Genomic DNA, 19,475 nt, shown 5'->3' on the forward strand with positions numbered 1-19,475 from the left:
TTAAGGCGGCCGCCACATGTAGAGGCTACAGTCCTCAACGCAGGCGTCCCCGGTTCGAATCCCACGTCGGGCAGACCTTTCCTGCATGTCATTCCCCCCTCTCTCTGCCTCCCCCTTTCCTGTTTATCAAAAAATATATATAATGGTCGGGTAAAATAATAGAATTAACTATTCCATGTGGTCCTGCTGCCAAAAATATCAATAATAATGCAGATTCAGCAATCCCCTAAAAACACTAAATCGGTTCAGCTGTATCAAGTTCAATTTAATTAAGATATACAGATAAAGACTAATATTGTAAAACTGACAATACTATTGCTGGTGCTAATAGAAATTTTAGCAGACATTACAGCTGTAGTAGACAAATGTTTTAATGTTTACATAAACAATGATGCTTGAAATTTTTTGAAAAGAAACAACTTCGTAAAAGTCAAAGTCAAGGCAAATAACACAAAAAATGGAAGGTAATTTCACAACAATTCACAATTTCAGTATCATAAACATATGTGAATGTATGTACATTTTTATGATGACTATTTTCTTGCCACGAGCTCCAGGAGGGTGGAGGTAATTTTGTCAAGGTTCTTGGAGTATTGAGGGCCCCTGTGCATCCTGGGATTTTGTTCCATGTGTAGAGTTGATGCAGATGAGCGAGAGTCAAAATACTCCTTAGTAGCAGGGTGGTATTCTTGAGGGTGCGTGGGTTCTTGAAACCTTTCACGATAATATCCTGGCTCATCTGAGTGGGTAGCATGTGGCGTCCAAGACGTTTCAGAGAACCCAGAAACCTCTGGAATTCAAAAAGAAGAACTTATAAAGGGACGTGGGAAAAATTCATTTTTGAGAGTGGAAACCAGCAACTGTAGCGTACTGTTCATCACAAGATGAACAACAAATTTCACTGTTTTTCTATGATACTTTTAATGAGGAATATTTCATCAAATATGACCGATATACAGACCTTAAAAGGGATAGTTCTGCTTTTTTGAAGTGGGTTTGTATGAGCTATAAATGCCCATTAAGTACACTATATGCAGTAGAAAGGAGCCTGCCTGTGTGGAGGAGTACCGAGTGAGTTGGTTAGTTCCAGATAAACTTTTTTTCGACCAACCAATGCATTGTAAAATTTTACTTTAGATCGTACTCTTTTTTCTTCTTTTTTTTTATAACTTGTATTTATCAAATGCCCAACAGTCATAGAGTGCATAGGTACATACGAGGAGTATTATATATATATTTTTTTTATAATGTTCAATGAATTTAAATGAATTAGATCATACTCTTAAACTGGTGTAATATTTTGAGACTGATTAATTGTCCCTCGTTGACAACATACTGCCTGTGTCTCAGTGCAGCGCGATGTGTCGATGTTTCTCAGTGGGGGAGAGCAGAGCCCTTTCTATTGCATCTAGTTTTCTTAATGGCCATTTGTAGCTCTACAAACCCACTTCAAAAAAGTTGAACTATCCCTTTAACATTTGAGTTATTTATGAACATTAATGCCTGTTACAGAGCAAAGATACAATTATTGATATCAAGTTAAACAGTTTGTATTGACAAATTACCTCCATACTGGCCTCTACTTGTGAGTCTGGGTTCCTCATGGTATTCCTGGAGTTGCTCATCAGGCATATACTCAGGCTGCTTCCAGCCTCGTCCTCTGTTTTCATCTTGGAAACAATAGTCTTGCGGTTGTCTGAGGTCTAAATCCTCTCTGAGGCTTCTTTCATACTTTTGTTGTGGAGACAGCTGTGAGTCTGGCTTTAAGCTGCTGTAATTGTTGTTGACAACAGCTCCACTTTGGCTTCTTTGCTACAACAGAAACAAATTCCTCTTTAATTTATTTCGACAGTTTTGCAAAGGGACAGAATTAAAGCGCATATTTATTAGAAAGACTGGCCATGTGCACAGTGACACCTACCACAGCACTGTCTGACTTTTTGGACTTGAATTCTCTCAGGAGGCTGCAAAGTTTATTCTTCAGGAAGTCAGCTTCTTCTGCATTCTCAATTTCAATATTTTTCTTGAAGGGGAAAAGTGACATGGAAAAAAGATGTGGTTAAGATCCCCCTTGCATAGCAGACACCTCTCTGCTTGTGTATGTTGCAAATACTTTTCACTTTACAACCTTACCAGCATGTCAAAGACACTCTCTGACCCAGAGCCACCTCTTTGGTACATCTCAGAATGATGTGGGCTCTAAAACAACAAGTTTGACATCAGTTATGTTAAATAAGAGCATCATGTTCTTTTATTTCTATAGTTGGAAGTAGAAAACAGTAGTGGTCCCCAATCCCCAGGCTGTGGACCAGTACAGGGACATACAGAGAAAGAAATGTGTGTTTCTATGGTGTACAAAAGGACTATTCATATGAATTCATTGGTAGGATACTATTTCATCAGAATAGCTTAATGTCATGACAGATTACCTGTGATTCTGTGTAGGGATCAGGATATTGTTGTGCTCCATGGGTTTCAGGTCTCTGTGGTCGTGGTGTACCAACTGGTCTGGGATGACCACCAAACTTTGGATTTGGAGGTCCATATTCATCACCAAACCTTCGAGAATAAAACAGACATTTGGAGATGAAAAAACATACCATTCAGTCAAACAATTTAAAAGATTCACGTTTCTAATGTTTTACAGATAAATGACCGGGGATGTTATCACTCACATCTCCTTCGTCATCTCCACCTCCTCTGCTGTGGCATCAGAGAAGCGACTCTTTCTTTTCCTTTTACCATGTCCGTCATCATCATCAGAGGCCCCCGTCAGAAAGCGCCTGAATGGCTCTGGGATGCCAGACATGGTCCTGGTAACTTCCACTTGTCTATGGGAGGAAGGGGGTCCTGTTCTGCTTAGCCCAGGGTTAGCAACTGCTACCTCTTCACGTGGTTCTCTCAGTTTGTGCTGATAATCTTTGATAATATTGAATAAATGATCATGGGGATCATCACTCTCAGAAGGTGTGGCAAAGCTCCGTCTCTTGGCCTCTGATTCAGTTGATCCCTGCCTACTTGCTCTGTTCATACCATCATATCTGCCAGATTCCCTTTCCATGGGCCACCGTTGTTTATCTTCTGGGTATGTCTGCTGTGACGCCTGATACTCAGAATTCATCTGCCTGCGTCGAACTTCCTGAGTGTAGAACTCCTTCAGAGCATCTCTCTCTGGGAAGGGGCCTTTGATAGGAGGAGCCTCTTTAGGGTAACCCAACCCAACCTGTCGAGGCTGGCCACGAGGCATTGGCATCTCATCCCTAGGATCATACCTGGAAACACCACCAGGATTGTACGGCTCTTGAACATATTCCTCTTCGTATTCTTGTCCGTGCATATTACTTTCCCTGTAATCGCCCCCTTGCAGGTCTTCTTCCATGTAGTCACGGCTGAGAGTGTCCTCCGGTTGGTACATCTGTCTGCCTCTGTTCATGTAAGTTTCACTTGGGTGGAATGATGGTGGATCGGGGTAAACTGAGGGATACCTCCCCTGGTGAAAAGGTTTATCATCATTGAACTTTGGTAGATGTGGTGGTACATCTCGCTGTGTGAAACTCTGGGTGTTATTTCGGCCCCTATTTTGCTCCTGATTTGATTGAACTGTGAAACAGGAGTAAACACACAGTTTCAGTAAAATACAACTTATTATAGATTCATTTGCATTTTCACTATGAATAGCTCCATGACAAATTCTTTTTATAGTGGTTGTTAGATATCAAATTCAATATTGCGTATATTTGCAGCATTCAACTGTATTTAAAAGTGTACCTCTTGGAAAGTTTGAAGTCCCTCTTTTGGCCATTGGCTGAAACACAAAAAATAAATCACAAAGAGCATATGTTAACCTCTAAAATAATTTAAAATGAAAACTATTGAAATGAAACAAATGCAATTTAATATCTTCATTAAAAATGACTAGTTACTGAAAGCTGCGTGGCTCACATTTGGATTTCCTCGTCCATCCTGTCTCTCTATTATTTCTGCTCTGGTTCGTATGATCTTTCCTCCTTGGGTTATGATGGACTGTTTATCCCAGGTCACCAAGTCTGGCCGTTTCAATTCCTGCATGAACACAAAAATAAGACAGTCACACTTCAGTCCTGTCAGCTGAAAAGCAAACCAAACACTCAAAGGGCTTATATATAGATTTCTGAAAACTTCGACAGCGCTTTACCACATATTTCTGCCTGTGTTTACGTCCAATCACATGGTGGACCATTTCTGGTAGGTTCGTAGTCATGTGACACAGCTTACAGGCATAACAGGGGCCGGGGTGCTTGTCATCTCCGGGGACTTCATCCAAATAGCTCAAACCTGAGGCATAAAACCAAATAATTTTAAATCACAATTAAATTTAAATTGATTGTTTATTTTTAAATGTTGTATCAAAGTACTCACCGATGATGGGTTCATCAAGCTTCAAGTAGTCCAGATACTGTAAAATATCCATAAATTCTGGTATGGCATGTTGTTTGACTGCAGCACCTAAGAAACCAAAACACTGGTAGTTAGCAAAGGAAAATATCAGAGATGATTTTAAGTGTAGAATGTATTTTATATATCATATATCATGTGTACAGAGTCAGACCAAGGTTATTATAGTTTAAAAATTTTCCTTAGTTTATATTTTTATTTAGTTTTTCAGTTTGCTCTTTTATTTCAGTTTAGTTTTAGTTAGTTCAATAAGTGATTAAGCAGTTTTAGTTTAGTTTTTTTTTTTTCCCCCCAGGTAGCCTCTGTGAGACCTCTGAAGATGAACTTTCAAATTTGTGGGATCCCATAAATGTTCCCATCAGTCCTCAAATCCTCATCACATTGGGGCGGTGGCGATAGACATTCCTGTCTATCTACTGAACTATCAATTAAAGCCAAAAAAAAGCCAAAAAGAAAATACAAAAAAAAAAAAAATCCTCATCACGTTACATTCACTCTTTAATATCTACCTGTGGGTCGTACTCGAAGTAGTCCCATATTGAGCAGTTTTCTTCCTGCAACTTTGCCATCTCTAAGAATACTAAAACTAAGTTTTAACTTTTAGCTGTTTTTATGTTTGTTTTGTTGATGTCTAAATGTGGATGTACTGTGCTGCTTTCTTGGCCAGGACCCCCTTGCAAAAGAGATTCTGAATCTCAATGGGATTATTCCTGGTTAAATAAAGGTTAAATAAAATAAAAATAAATAAGCTAATGTTATCTACAATTCAGTTTAGTTTTGCATTGTTTATAGTAGTTTTTATTTAGTTCTCGTTTTTGGAAAAATTGTCATTTTTATTTTATATTTCAGTTTACTAAATTATTTTTTCACTGATAGTTTTACTTAATTATATTAAACCTGGTACAGACTGACTCGTTTTGCTTAGTTCTCAGTACAGCACATCCTTATTTTTAATTTTCAAATTTAACAGCAGCTTAACTAACTGCTTTACATACAACACAGACGGGATCTCTTTGATACAAACATGGGATGAAATCTTCTGAAATCATTACGACAGCCGATAAAAAAAAAATGTTGACAACGATGCTTTCATTGTATAAAAAAAACTTACTTTGCAAGAAAGAGAGGCCTCGGCCTCCTGTGACATCCATCTTAGAGAAGTAAAACTACCACTCCATTATCCCTAGAGTAGAGGAAACCAATTTTTCCTCTACAATTTGTTTTGTCAGGTGACTTTGGAACATGCTTCTTTGGGGCTGCATGTTCAAAAACGTGCACAAGTATCTCTTGGAAGAATTTGTCGCTATTTTTTTCATACGCAAAGCGGCATGAATGTATTTTTGTTTTTTTGCATTTCAACCCTCCTCTAAACAGAAAGTTGGATCAAACAGTCAGACTGTTTGATGTGCAAGGATGCATGCATGCTCTGCATAAACCTGATGAGATGATTACTTGCATCTTTCATCATCTATTTCAGTAGCCAGGCACCAGCCAAGTCAGGATCATTGCAGCTGCGTGTTGGTGCACTCATTAATGATGCAGTCACAAATCAACTGGATGTGATCCTGCTCTGTCTAATACATAGCCACCAAACATGGTGGCCAAATGTATAGACATTTGGGGAGACATGTAGGTTGGCCTATACTGCATTCTTTCACTAATTGCCGCCCATTTGATTGATGGGCGGATGAATGACGTTTATGAATAACATGTTGACCCCCGAGGGCATCAGTAGGCGGCACAATCTCCATTTGTGGGGAAAACCAGTCTCCAGTCCAACCAGTTGTGTCCACACAGTCCAGTAAAACAAGGACACACAGTGGAAGATGCCCTGCGTATGGTGCACTGAGCCCAGCTTGCATGCTACCTATTTGCCTAATACCATTGCATCTGAGGCTAGATCCAGTCGCACTGGTAGCCTTGTCAGCATTCTGCTGCTGGTAAATGTACAAGCCCCTCAGTCGAAACTGGGGTAATTTTAAACCAAATATACAGTGACTTGACGGGACTACACATGATGTTGCACAGCCAACTGGTAAACATTGCAGATGCCCAGAATATAAGGATTGCCCTATAATAAAAAGACAGAGGGGTTCACAGTCTTCACAGAGTTTTGAATGATTCATCTACCAAAAACCACACAAGGTACAAAGTGGAACTCTTGCTGTCCTTTGTTTTGGGCACATAGACTTGGCTGATTTCAACAATCAAATCAGCTCCAGTCAGCTGCATTCCAGAAACCTTTGCCCAGTTTCAGTACCCACCATCAAACCAGTGCTGGGCCAGTTCCGGCACATCATTTGTGCCAATGAGTCATAGACTCTATGTCAAGTATGTGCATAGCAGTACATGACACATGTGTGATGTTCAACATCTTATTCCAAAACTATGGGCATAAATCTACTGCTATAGCAGCAGATCGTCTCCATAAGATTTTAGAAACTGGACTGAATTTGTTCCCAATCAGCCACAAGCGCATCAGTGAGTTTGGAGCTGATCTTGGAAAACAAGTTTGAAAACCCATTATCCCACCCGTCTTCAAGGGGCAAGGTCAGGGCTCTGTGCAGGCAAGTCGAAGTTTCCCTTAATTAAGGAGGAACCGTGACGTTTGTGTATTTCAGTTTTTAGAGTGCTGGAACATTTTTTATATAATCCAGTCCAAACCATGACATGTTCTTTGATTTTTTTTTTTCCAGTTTCTCAAAGCATTCTACGGGGATCACAACCAATGCAATAAAAATGCTGTCCATAAAAAACCAGCAACAGAGTAGACTGACCTCTGTTACCTTCATCTGAACAGACAGCAAATACACTCTTGGCCAGAATAGAACAAAATAACAGGGCTGAAGATGAAGTCTACTTACCCGCAGCAACAAGGGCTTCCACTTTCTGCCAGGAATAAAAGGAGAGCAACAAAAATCAAGTCAATCAGTACTGGGTTAAACAGGACAATGGTTAGGGTTCACCACTGCTAAAAACAGAACCATTATGTCATGGACACAAAAATATGTTTTAGCATGTTATTTTCACTAAAACCACTTGAGGTGCAGTAAAGGTACATAAACTCACCTGTCTTCTTTTAAGTTTTTTTTTTTTTTACCTAGTATATTTGAAAAGAAAGCAGTTAAGTACTTGAGGGTGTGTCCTTCTGCTTGTAACTGTAAATATTTAGCTGTTTTATTAAGAGAAGGTTATTGCAATACTTAAAGACCAAATTTTATGTGAAATGGCTGTCTGTGTGGAGAGAAGTAGTTAGTTGCAAGGTTTCTTCTTTCTTCAGTACAAACAAGAGGAGACATAGGCTACGTTTAAACGGAAACGACCCGAACAGAAAATGCAAAAGTGGCGTCGCGTCTTCACTTTTTATTCCGCGTTTAGACGAGCGTTTTTGGGGTGGAAATCTGTGTGCAACACACAACACCACCAAGTCCGCACACCTGTGTGTTTTCCTCTTCTTCTTCTTCTTGATTTCCGGCAGGCTGTACGCCGGCAATCGTAATGCTGCCCTCCGTGCCCTCCACAGGTCATAGCAATCATAGCAGACTTTTGCGTTTACACCCTTTACACAAGGACGCAACGGTGGAGAGTTTTTAAGATTTCCACTCTGTAGGGTGGTTTCACTTTTTTGCGTTTTCAAGCCCCCAATACGCCGTCGCCATCTAAATGAAAGGCACATCCGATTAAATATTTTGTCGTTTTCATCCGCGAGCGTTGTCGTGTAAACAGGGCCATAAACTGATGTTTAAGCTTCATTCACACATGGATCCCAATGGATTCATCTGTGTGTGTGTGTATAGTACAGCCTTTAATTGTCAAACACCATGTAAAATCTGTTTTGATCAGACATCATCCCTCCAGACTCATGCAAGACATACAGGTCATCATCAGTTTTCTTCAGACAAGGGCATATACCTCAAGTGCAAGAAGCTCAAAAGCTCTTCCAAAACGCAGCTGACCATGCAGCAGTACGCTGAACGGATCCTTTTTGGACAACCAACTGAGGACTGAGGCTTCTATGCCTGGGCACAGTGGGCAGCATCTTTGCAACTGTGATGCCCGGTTTGTCAGAGTACAGTCCATGTTTATGCATTATTAGTCTTCCATGTTCAGCTTCCCAGTAGTAGAAACTGGAAACCACTGAGAATCAAGCAAGTTGTCCAACTTGCCCACCAAAACATGAATCTTCAGGGAAGGATGTGAGATGTAGTCATGTGCAAGAACAAATTCACATGTTCTAAACCTTAGTGTGTTGCAAGTTTTGGTCAAATCAATGGTGATGGAATAAAAGTTCAAAAAATCTTGCAAGATCCTGACCTGGTGAATTTCCCAAGGGAGCTGGAGAAAATTTCCAGAGAGTGGATGTGGGACAGTGACTCTAGGATGTCCTTCATTTAAAACAAACTATTAAAAGAAGAGTGACACAGATCAGTCACCCAGCAGGTTGTTCAAAAACATGAATCTTGCAATCCTTGTGTCGATCACAACTGTCCACATATGATGATGATGATGATGATGATGATGATGATGATGAAGAAGACTAAGAAAACAGAGATCAAGTCATATAGCTGTCACTATGATGCCCACTGAAGGGTGCACCAATCAAAGACATCATAGTCATCCTGGATGCGCAGCACGTTGTCTTCACAAAGGTCAAAGAGCCTGCTGGTTTCTTGTAGCAAGAGAAGTTCCTGAATGCTCAGACATGAAAGATGCAGTTGCAAATGTGCCCAAAATCTCAGTTTCAAGCCTCACTCAGAAGAAATGTTCAGCACTTGCCTGTTATCACTGATGTGGGACTTACCCACCAGATTGTTTTTACTATGACACAAGACGGCAGGACTGAGGGAGGAAGAACTGCAGGATACACACGGAGAGAAAAAACCAACAGTCCAGAGATCTCCACAGCTTGTGAAGACAGTGGGATGACACCTTTTGTTTCTAACTGTGAGTTTTACCTTGAGCCTGTTGAAAATGTGTTGTTACATGCAAGGAAAAATCGTCAGCTTAAATTTAACAATAGCAATAGTCGCAGTGAAATAGCTTGTTAACCATTACCATTAATTTATCACAGAGTAGCTATTTCATATGTTAATATTCAACACAAATTTCAGATTACATAGCTCTCTGCACTAGTAAATAGTGCTGTGTACCTTTAAGTGCCCTGATGTGGTCAGGTGGATCTTGTACAAGGTTTCTCCTCTTATGGATTTATCACAGACCTGGAGAGAAACAGAAAACATTATTCCCTGCAATAGCAACAAACAATGGTGGAGCAAAAATGGATGAATTCTCTCGGTGAGCAGCATCTTAAACTACGAACTGAGCATTAATCACTGAATACTAAACCACAAGTATATTGTATAACTACAAGTATACTGTGGTTTAGTATAACCAATTTAGTATAATTAGCTTATTATCTATCAACCGAGTGTAAATAGTCATTAGCACTTGTAAATCATGTTTTATTTCTTTCTCGAACCGTGTCACATTAGCAGGTGAAGCTAACGTTAGCTATCTTACCGTGCACTCAATGAATTCAGCTTCAACGTCGTAAGGCGTCTCGAAATTGTCCATTTTGGAAGTTTAACGACTAACAACAAAATGTTCACAACTTAGAAAACGTAAGCTACTGGATGTAACCTTTACGTTTATATTTGCAATGTATAGTTTGAAAACACTATCCGTTCGTGTGCGTGTGTGGTTTGTTTCATCGAGACGTTACCTTCCGTTGACACAACTTCCTGTGAGCTCGTGTCGTCGGCCACAGGAAGCTCACGTGAGCGGGGTCAGTCTTTGTACCGCACCGCCCTCCTCCGAAAGCTGTCCAGGCGTCCAAAACGAGCGCACATCGTAGAAAACACTGGGACAAGTTGACAACAGACGTCCCTTTACTACGCCCCCTGGTGGCATAACCGGCTCAGTGTCACAAACAGCAGACATGACTGCAAAGGGTTTATACTTTTTTTTCTGTTTATTTGGTTCTTAGAATAATTTGCTCCATAGTTACAAAAACAAACAGCTGCTTTTCAGGCCTGGCTTTGAAAACTGGGGCACTTCTCCGGCTGCGAGGCACCATCAGCAGCACAGCGTTCAGTAGACATAAGGATAAAACTATGAGGACAGTGTTACAGTTAACAAGACGTCAGACTCCTTCACTCAGCAGTTCCTTATCATGTAGGTATGGGCAACTACAAACATATCATTGTAAAGAAGAAAATCAATAACCTGACTGAATGACCACGTCCAAGCCATGTTCACATGGAGGGAAATCATGAGCGCTTAAAGGTACAACGCCTTCATATCTATATACAATCTTGAATATGTACACTTACCAATGATTTACACACCCCTCTCACAAAGAGGCATTATGTAAATTATAATCACATGTGTTTGCTTTTAGGAACATGGCATACTACTCAGCTTCACAATATGGTTTCCCAATTATTTAACAAAAACATATTTTGCTTCGGAGGCAATAAAATGAATTATCCCAATTTGGAAAAACTGCTGCAATAATCTACAACCTGGAGTGAGGAAAATTAAGTAAACTAAAAGTATGACAGCAATCCAAATAATGAAAATCATTACAATGGTCACACTAAAGGAGTATTTTCTGGTGTATTATTTTAAGTCACTATCATACAAAAATATGTCACCAGCATCATCCGTACTACTTTAAAGCTGTAAAAGTTTGATGGGCAGGGGCCAGAGCATGACAGGCCTGTGTCTGATTGTTATACATCTTCATGTAAAGTGTACCAGTGACATACAGCACAAAGAGATGAGCTCACAGACAGAGAGAAAAAAAAAAGAAGACGTTTCTGTTAATAAAAGCCATGTGGATAAATTATTTATCCAAGACAGAATGAGAACCATAAGTCACCATACAGACACTTTCCAAAATCAAAAACAAAAGGGCTGTGGCGATGTCGCTGATCAAGTATCTAAGAAACAATGTTGAGATGTTTTAGTAGCAGGAGGGTCAGGTGTAAACTTCAGGAGGCGAAACTTGGGTCAGTCAGAAGAGTTGTAGAGTCCTCCTGGAAGATTGTTCAGACGCGAACGCAGCTCCTTTCGGACCTGGGTCACCCTCGCCAGTTTACGTTTGTATTCCTGAAAAAGTCCACAGCAGAAGAGGTCTGTCAAAACCTAGAAACATGTTTGCAATGTTGTGATTTTTTTTTTCTTCTTCTTAAAATCAGTAATATTTTAAGAATACAATTTGTCTCAAGGAAGCAGAGGTAAGACACAATCACACAAATGAAAACTAAATAAGAATAGAAATATTAGTGACATAACAGAATGTGTCTCAATTGAAAACAGAAACCATATTAATTGTCAAAAGGTTGTAATAGACTTCATCAGTCATCTTACAAATTACTGTATCTAGGATGAGATTTAAATGTGTTTATATTTAACTGTATTTACCTCAGGTTCATAGATAACTCTCCTCTCCTCCAACCTCAGACTGAGGTGTTTACAGTTTAATATCTTGATCGAGAACCGAACATCTAAAGGGCATGTTATGGAGTGTTTGAAATCTAGAGAGGGCCATGAAACAGCTGACATAAGAAAGACTTTCACCTGATTCATGTACATCTAATTATTCTAACAGTAAAAAGACACATTAAGATCAAATGTTACTCAAGATGTTGTTTTTTATCTCTGCTCCAGTTACATCACTTTTAAGGTGTTACTTTGTTATGATTGTTGGACAGCTGATGTGTGGGTGTGTTGTACAAGCAAAACACATTTCTTCAGGTCAGGGGATAATAAATATACACTACTGTCTATTTATTTGTGTCTATACCAGATTCCTAAAACTTTGTTCTGCTCTTCTAACATTTTGATTTGACCTGTTATACAATGAGTTTCCCTCCCTCCATCTGCAACTTCTATTGAACTTAGCTCTTTTCAACCCTTGAGGGTGTCAATACCAGAGAAGAAAAAAATGTTAATGCTGTTAGCATAGAACATCCTTAAAATGGAAATTTCAAACACAGCACACACCACCAGCAACTGCAGGTGTTACAGCAAAATAAAAGCACTCACAAAATTATTTTCAGTTTTTATTTTCAGTTTTTTATTACAAGAGACTTGACTGGGTGAAGATACAAATTCAAGATCCTCTTGGTGTCCTGTGAATAAAGGCTGGACAGTTATTGTCACCACAAAGAAATCAAGGTTACGGGAAAACAAGAAACTTTGTAGATAAGTGGTTCAGCGCTACAAGACTGGATTTGTTTTGGTCGATACTCTTATCTTGTGGAAAGTGCGCAGTGAGTGACCTCAGCTAACTAAAAGGTTCAAGTAATTCTCTATGGGAAAATCTCACTTGGACGTGTGTGAGAATGTTTCCTGTTTGGCGATGCAATGAGGCCTAAGACTTGTATTGAAATCTGCAGTAAGACTGAAACAGCTGAAATACATAAACAGAAATGTTACTTCAAAACATAGGAAGACAAGCTGTGTGAGCATGCTGCTAGATGGAGGATGACCACTGAGAATGGATATTAATGACACAAAAGGCGAGGTAGACAAGACATACACACATAAAATAAGTGAAAAGAAAGAAAGTGATTTACGCACTTCAAGTTTCTGCTCGTTCTGGACCAGGCCGTCCTTCTGGCTTTGCAGGAAGACCGTTAGTGTGCGTGTGAGCTGCCTCCTATCATCTATTTCTGCTGCCAAGCGACCGCTGTAGTCTGCTAGCAGCATGCAGGCCTCCTCCACCAGCCGGGAGAGACGATCCCCCGACTCTTTATCTGAATCACAGAGAGCATACAGAGAACAGGGAACAATGCTCAATGATAACCACTTCAGAGGGTTCAGCTGGAGGTAATTCAGACATCTGCCATTCCCGGACAAGGACGAACAATCACTGGCAGCTCTAACATTGTTTCATATGATGAATTGAGGCATTTTGGGCACTTTTTACTCATTCTAGTTCGAGTGTGTTGTTTAAATGATCTTCAGCCGGTAGTGTTTGTCTCTTGAGATGGAGACAAGTGAGCTCTTTATAATGTTTTAAAAGGCTTTAAACTACTTAAAAAAAAAAAAAAAACATTCAGTTCAAATTTTAATGTACAGTCAGCGAGCACTTTATTAGGAACACCTGGACATTTGCTTTTTAATGCAATTATACTCTCATCCAGTCAGTAGATGAAGTAGATGAGCTACAATAGCAGAAGTCCATGTTGTTTCTCATCCCTGTTGGCCAAAAGCAGAAGTCACCACCACGACAACAACAGGACTGTTCGAGACTGCAAACAGACAGGTCAGATGAACTTGTGCCGAGGTATTCAGATGGTCAACAGTCCAGTCTCCTGCTGATTGTGGTGTAATAGTGTGGGCAATGTTTTCTTGGCACACTCTGTGCTCCTTAATACCTGTCATTCACTGTCCTCGCCTATTTGAGTAGGGTTGGTGGCAATTTAGCCTCTAAAGCAGCGGTTTTCAAAGTGTGGGTGCTGGAGAATGACTGGGAACGTGAAGCAGAAAAAAAAATTATAATAAGATAATAAAAATGATTTGTTACTATCCGATTAGCTAAATTCTGATCGATTTTTCCCTTCCCCACATCAGCACCATCTGTCTGCATCAAAGAAGCACGGCTCTGCCCAACCCTGGAGGCAAGCAGCACGAAACACATTGCAAGTGTCTTTGCTAGTTTCAAACCAAATGCAGCTGTAATTTCCCCATTCAGCACCCACACTGTTTAAATGGCAGGAGGTGTGAGAGATGTGTTCTGCTATCTTCAGGCAGCAGAAAGCCACTGACCAACAAAAACAAGAAGTCAGGGGCAGCACACTGATTCAGCTTTATGCTGAAAACCCCTGTTCTTGAGGATACTTCAACGCAATGTCACAAAGCAAGCTCCAGAGGAACATCTTTGAGACTTGGTTGAATGGGAGCAAGAATCTGCAGCAGACAAATCTGCAGAAATGTGATGCAATCCAAGCCACGAAGCACTGAGGCTGTTTCAAATGTAAGCAGAGGCCTGATCCCAGTGTTTTAGGGTGTTCCTAATAAAGTGCTCCATGTGACTCAAGTACACAATAATGTCCTGTGTCCTGCCTCCCACCTGTGATCCTGTGAAGCAGCGATGTGTCCTGCACCTCAGCAGGAAGGGAAGAGATTCGCTGACGCAGCACTGAGTCGCCAGAGGCTGCATTTTCAAGCTCCTGCAGAGCTCGGATTAACTCCGCTGTCTGAGGTCGCAGGTGAAAGGAACAAAGGAGATGAGAGGAGTGAAAGAGGAGAGCGTGGTAAATGACTGGTTAAGATTAAGTATGTGCCAAACATGAACAACATCTGACAGGTAAGCAGAGAAAGACAGTATGAAGAGACGCATCCTTCCAAAAGCTGCTGTGTCAACTGTGACAAGTATCATAAAATGATCCTATGTGGTTTACAGCACAACTTCATTAGCATCCTGTATTTATGGCTGCGTTGTTTGTCTAGAGCAGCACCTGTGGGGGCTCAGCTGGGGAGCTCTGAGAGGCAAAGTCCTCATCATCTGGCTGGATTTCCTCATATGACCTCTTCTTCGCCTTCTTTTCTCCATCTGTGATTTACAAGAAAAAAAAAAGCAAAAGCAACGAAAAGTTAAAAATAGAACTTGGTTTAGTAACATCGGTGAAACGGTGAACACTTTATATGATGAAATACAGAGAAACTGTGTAATTTCACAGTTGTAAAGACGATTAGCCACAGAGGAAAATTCATCATACAGAAAGGAGGCAAAGCAAGCACATTAGGTTCAAAGCTGCAGATTGGTAGGGTATATATGCAGCAGTCACACTGACTTGTTGTTGTGAGAAGTACATACATAGACATGGTTGGGTGTTGAGCGCTACTTCGAAGCTATACAGTACCACTACAGGTTAGACGTGAATTAACTTACATAGGACTTGCGAGAGCTGATCCATCAGGTTGTTCTCGTACACGGCTCTCTCCTGCCAGATGGACAAAACCCGACCCAACTGTTTCTTACAGCCCTCCTCGCCCTCCCTGGACAGGAACACAGCACATAACAGACACGCACTTTTTACTGCTTTGTTTCAACAGCCCTTTCACTGCCAATATGCTATACATGCCATAAGCTGCGTCAAAGTTTCAAAGATATTACATCCTGATTCTGAACGATAAAGTAATCTCAATCTCAATTAAGAATTTCAGAAACGATTATTGGAGAAGTCTGACCACTCTGCTACTTGAATTGTTCATTTTAAAACAACAACATTTTCTAGCGCAATTCAATATTTGAAACTTCAACTTCAGTCAAGGTGTGGAGGCTGATGCACACCTAAAAAAAATCTTGAAAGACAGGTGCGTTGGAGCATAGGTTAGGAGTGAACAAAGGAAAAAAGGGTCTCCCGCACACTGTCAAGTCACTTGCAAAAGACTTTAATAAAACAAACAATGTTTCGGTCCACAGGACCTTTTTCAAGCAGCTTGGTGCGGGAGACCCTTTTTTCCTTTGTAAACTTCAACTTCAGGAATAGCCAATTAGTGATACAAACGAACCTATCACACAACACACGACACAACAACACTTATCGCTGTTGTAGTAATGTAGAATCTGACCTGTATACGTGTTTGAATGCATCAACGATGATGGGCGCAAAGTCCTGGGTGAACTCTGGTCCTTTTTTCTTGCTGTTCTGAATGACGTCATTGGCCAAGTAAAGGAAGGTCAGCTTGCGTGATACCTGAGCTGCAAGCATTCACATGCAGACACACATATTACATTGAAGAATTTGGATATGAGACACAAACCCAGACAATTAGGCTGAGCAAAACAGTTAAAGGTTTGGACGAAACAGATGTGTTTTGATCACCAGATAACGTACCAAAATGTTATTTATGATCATTTGATTAAACTTTTAAAAAGGAAAAAGATACCAGCATGTTTTCCCAGCGAGCAAGACCACAACACAACCAACTGGGTTGAACAAATCAACCTCATAGAAAATAATCACAAGAGCAAAATCTATAATGTAACACCCACTTAAGTCAGGTACTCTTCACTATAGCTACATGAAAGCCTCAAGGACTGGAACACTGAAGAACTTCATGTCGGAGGTCATTTTTTTCTTCTTCTTCTTCTTTAATTTAACTGTTTCTTTTATATTTCTTCTCTATTTGTGTTTTCTCCACCAGCAAAGACCCCATGGCACATTGATAACAGACAGGTGATCATTTGTATGTCTGTTGTTTTTGCACAGGTTACAGTCAACACTGAGCTAAGCTTAAAGCTCCAGAGAAAATGTGCCATCTCTATCCCCATCGCTATTAACACTGCACACTACTTTCGGTCCTTAGACAGAGCTCCTAAAATACAACATCCACTTGAGATATCATTAGGTTGTTGAGGAGCACCCTAAGGGAAAGAGGGCTTCTATTAGCTACAGCAATACCCAACATACAACAGGCTTTTTATCATCATTTAAAATAATATCATAAGCAGCTAAAAGATGATGTTTTGAAGCTCTACCTGCATCTAAATTCAGAGCTAGTATTTACTGTCAGTCAGTTATAAATGGCAGGTTAGTGGTCTGAAACCTCCATCAGTCACACTTTGAGTTGCATCTTTAAAAAGACACACACACAAACACCACCAGCCACTCCTTTTTTTGGGTTACACACTCTGCATCAGTTTTTGTTGTGGCACACCATGTTTTATAAACCTATTGTGACAATAAGGCAAAAATAAAATTACACAAAGAATATCCAACTACCACAGCAGATCAGAGGTTACAGTGTAGTGTTTCAGTATCAGTCCAAAAAGCTGTGAAATCGTATGCTGTAAATCATGATGCTGCCTGAACTACTTGACACAGTTACGCATTTAGTAGTAACTGACCATGACTAACTTTGACAAATCTTACATCTATGTAAAGTTTCAGGGGACATACTGTTGTGCTCCTGTGACAAGGAGAGGGAGAGAGGGAACGAAACCAAGACAAAACAAATGGCAGAGAAGCTAAAGCTTCAATGAGACAAATAAACCCAAACAGCTCAAGTCGCACTGACCAATTTATAACATTTAAGTCTAAGTTTTCCTTCTGATCCAGTATCACCTTACTATCCAGGTGGCCCAGTTATTTCTAGCATTCAATGTTAATTTAGTTCACTAAAACTTAAATGTTGGCAGTGTTGCATGGCTTTGTCTTTGATAAAAGTTAACACTAATTTAAAAATAAATAAATAAAAACATGATGGAGCATGATCAGCTCATTTTCTTGACCTGGAAGAAGCTAAAACTCATCGTGTGACTGACAGAAACTGGTGAGTTGGGTGGAAATATCAATTCATCAATATGAGCAACAACAACTTTTATTTGACACATATATAGCCATGATCTCAATTGCTAACTGGGTGTAATCTTTATTTCTACAGCTTAAAGGAAAATCCATCTTAATATGCATTTACTATGTGCACTACAGTGGGAGTCAATTTAAAGAGCAGCTCGGTGGTTCTGTCTGCCGCATCAGGGCTAAACAATTAGAGACTCGTTTACCAAAGCTAACATCAATGTATGCATTTAGAAAAACCACGGGGTCAACATGCTGACCTGTCTTCATTTTAGACTTCACATGGCTACGAGAGAAACAAAGCAGCGTTAGTGGGGGGATAACGTGGTTACATGCTACGTTAGCCTTGATGTTAAGACAATGCTGATGAGTTAAACCTCCTTGAACTGAAAGTTGGCTAGCGTTGGTTAGCAACTGCTCTGCTAACAACAGTCCGTTGTCAATCAGGTTTAATGTAATTTTAGTAACAGCATTGCCGAAGTTAGCCAGCGTATGTAGCCAGGAGCTACATCTAAGTTGTGTAAACATGCTACAGCCGTGTTTTATCACGAGGAACTAGCTTAGCTCGTACCGTCCTTACCTTTTCTTAACTCGTTGAACCAAACGTTGACTATGGTCTTGGAGTGTTTTCTATGGTGAATGAGCCACAACGACAGCGTCTGCACACTTTGCTGGGAGTTACTGAGCTCGGAGAGTTTCTTTTCTAGAGCCGCCTCAGAGAAAGCTGACATATTACCGACGAGATCAGGGGGGAGTGTGAGAAACCGGGAGAGGCAGCTCCAATGTTCCTCCCAGATGTTGTTTACCTACCTACAGCCAGCCAGTCGTTACTACACTTTTAGCCATTCAAGGTAAATGCCATACGATACCGTTCCTATGGTGAAGACACGGTATTTATGCTAACTGGCTACCACCGCCGCTGTCGTCTCGGTAGTTAGAGGAGAGGAGGGGGGAAGGGGTCTGCCCTGCTGCAGGCTCCGCTTCGGACAAACCAGCGCAGACACGAAGCGCTTCCGCAAGTTCCGTGTGACAGCGACGGTGCGTTCAAGTCCAGTGGAAATTATAGATCCCGTTGTGACAAGTCGTCTGGCTGGTAAATATGACGAAGCATTAAGAGCTCGGCCTCGTCGTGTAGGTAAAACATGTATTTTGGTCTAGGTATCTTGTTAAGTCCAAATGAAACCTCACAGTCTGTGTAATATGATGCAATTACTCTGTTTATTGTAGGAATATCGCTGCCGGTAACTGTGCAGCTTGCACGCTGACATCACAATGTTCACATTACTCTCCGTATTAAATGCGGCATTTAAACCATTATCATTGACAGACTGCACATCTTTGTTCACCCTTCATTGCCCTGATCTGATATAATCGGCCAGGAATATCATGTATTCCCAACCATGTTCAAGGAAATGTTACTATTTAGATATTTTATCTTACAAAATGATGCAGAAAATTAAAGAGGAGATCAGGGGAATCCTGATCTTAAAATATGAAGGGAAGAACAGCATGCATGAACAATATGAATTCTGACATATAACCTTCAACTTATGTATCTTTCTCATTCACCGATATATCAAAACTGATCAAAAACCAATTTGTATTCATCTACTTACTTCAAGGTTGTATGGACTGGGTAAACTGCTGATGTATTGTTCTTCTTGGGATTAATAAAGATGTCCAAAACATTTCAACCTCTTAAATGATGAAACAGAAAGACAT

The 19,475-nt window shown here is 40.4% G+C and overlaps 2 protein-coding genes across 5 annotated transcripts; both read right to left on the reverse strand.

Moving 5' to 3' along the window:
* Positions 1-303: 303 nt before the first annotated feature.
* On the reverse strand, positions 304-10,163 carry LOC310994056 (uncharacterized protein). 3 transcript variants are annotated; one of them, XM_083982577.1, is made up of 13 exons: positions 9,955-10,163; positions 9,585-9,653; positions 7,299-7,323; positions 4,399-4,485; positions 4,175-4,314; positions 3,943-4,062; positions 3,769-3,805; positions 2,676-3,600; positions 2,430-2,559; positions 2,134-2,199; positions 1,922-2,023; positions 1,566-1,812; positions 304-790 (listed from the first exon to the last, which is right to left on the reverse strand). In XM_083982577.1, exons 1-13 carry the CDS (start codon positions 10,006-10,008, stop codon positions 534-536), a joined length of 2,259 nt encoding a protein of 752 aa, XP_083838703.1. In that variant the 5' UTR covers positions 10,009-10,163; the 3' UTR covers positions 304-533. The 3 variants fall into 3 exon arrangements, 2 of the variants coding, with proteins under 2 accessions (XP_083838703.1, XP_083838704.1); XR_014595773.1 differs by having other exon boundaries at positions 535-790; positions 1,566-1,807; XM_083982578.1 differs by lacking the exon at positions 7,299-7,323 and having other exon boundaries at positions 9,955-10,157.
* Positions 10,164-10,438: 275 nt separating this feature from the next.
* LOC310994118 (regulation of nuclear pre-mRNA domain-containing protein 1A-like) lies at positions 10,439-18,742 on the reverse strand. 2 transcript variants are annotated; one of them, XM_083982686.1, is made up of 7 exons: positions 18,334-18,742; positions 16,024-16,153; positions 15,341-15,447; positions 14,907-15,001; positions 14,519-14,645; positions 13,024-13,199; positions 10,439-11,547 (listed from the first exon to the last, which is right to left on the reverse strand). In XM_083982686.1, exons 1-7 carry the CDS (start codon positions 18,482-18,484, stop codon positions 11,449-11,451), a joined length of 885 nt encoding a protein of 294 aa, XP_083838812.1. In that variant the 5' UTR covers positions 18,485-18,742; the 3' UTR covers positions 10,439-11,448. The 2 variants fall into 2 exon arrangements, with proteins under 2 accessions (XP_083838812.1, XP_083838811.1); XM_083982685.1 differs by lacking the exon at positions 10,439-11,547 and having other exon boundaries at positions 12,740-13,199.
* Positions 18,743-19,475: the final 733 nt, after the last annotated feature.

This window comes from Trachurus trachurus (assembly GCF_905171665.1).
Source record: "Trachurus trachurus genome assembly, chromosome: 11".
In the NCBI taxonomy this organism is placed as follows: Eukaryota; Metazoa; Chordata; class Actinopteri; order Carangiformes; family Carangidae; genus Trachurus; species Trachurus trachurus.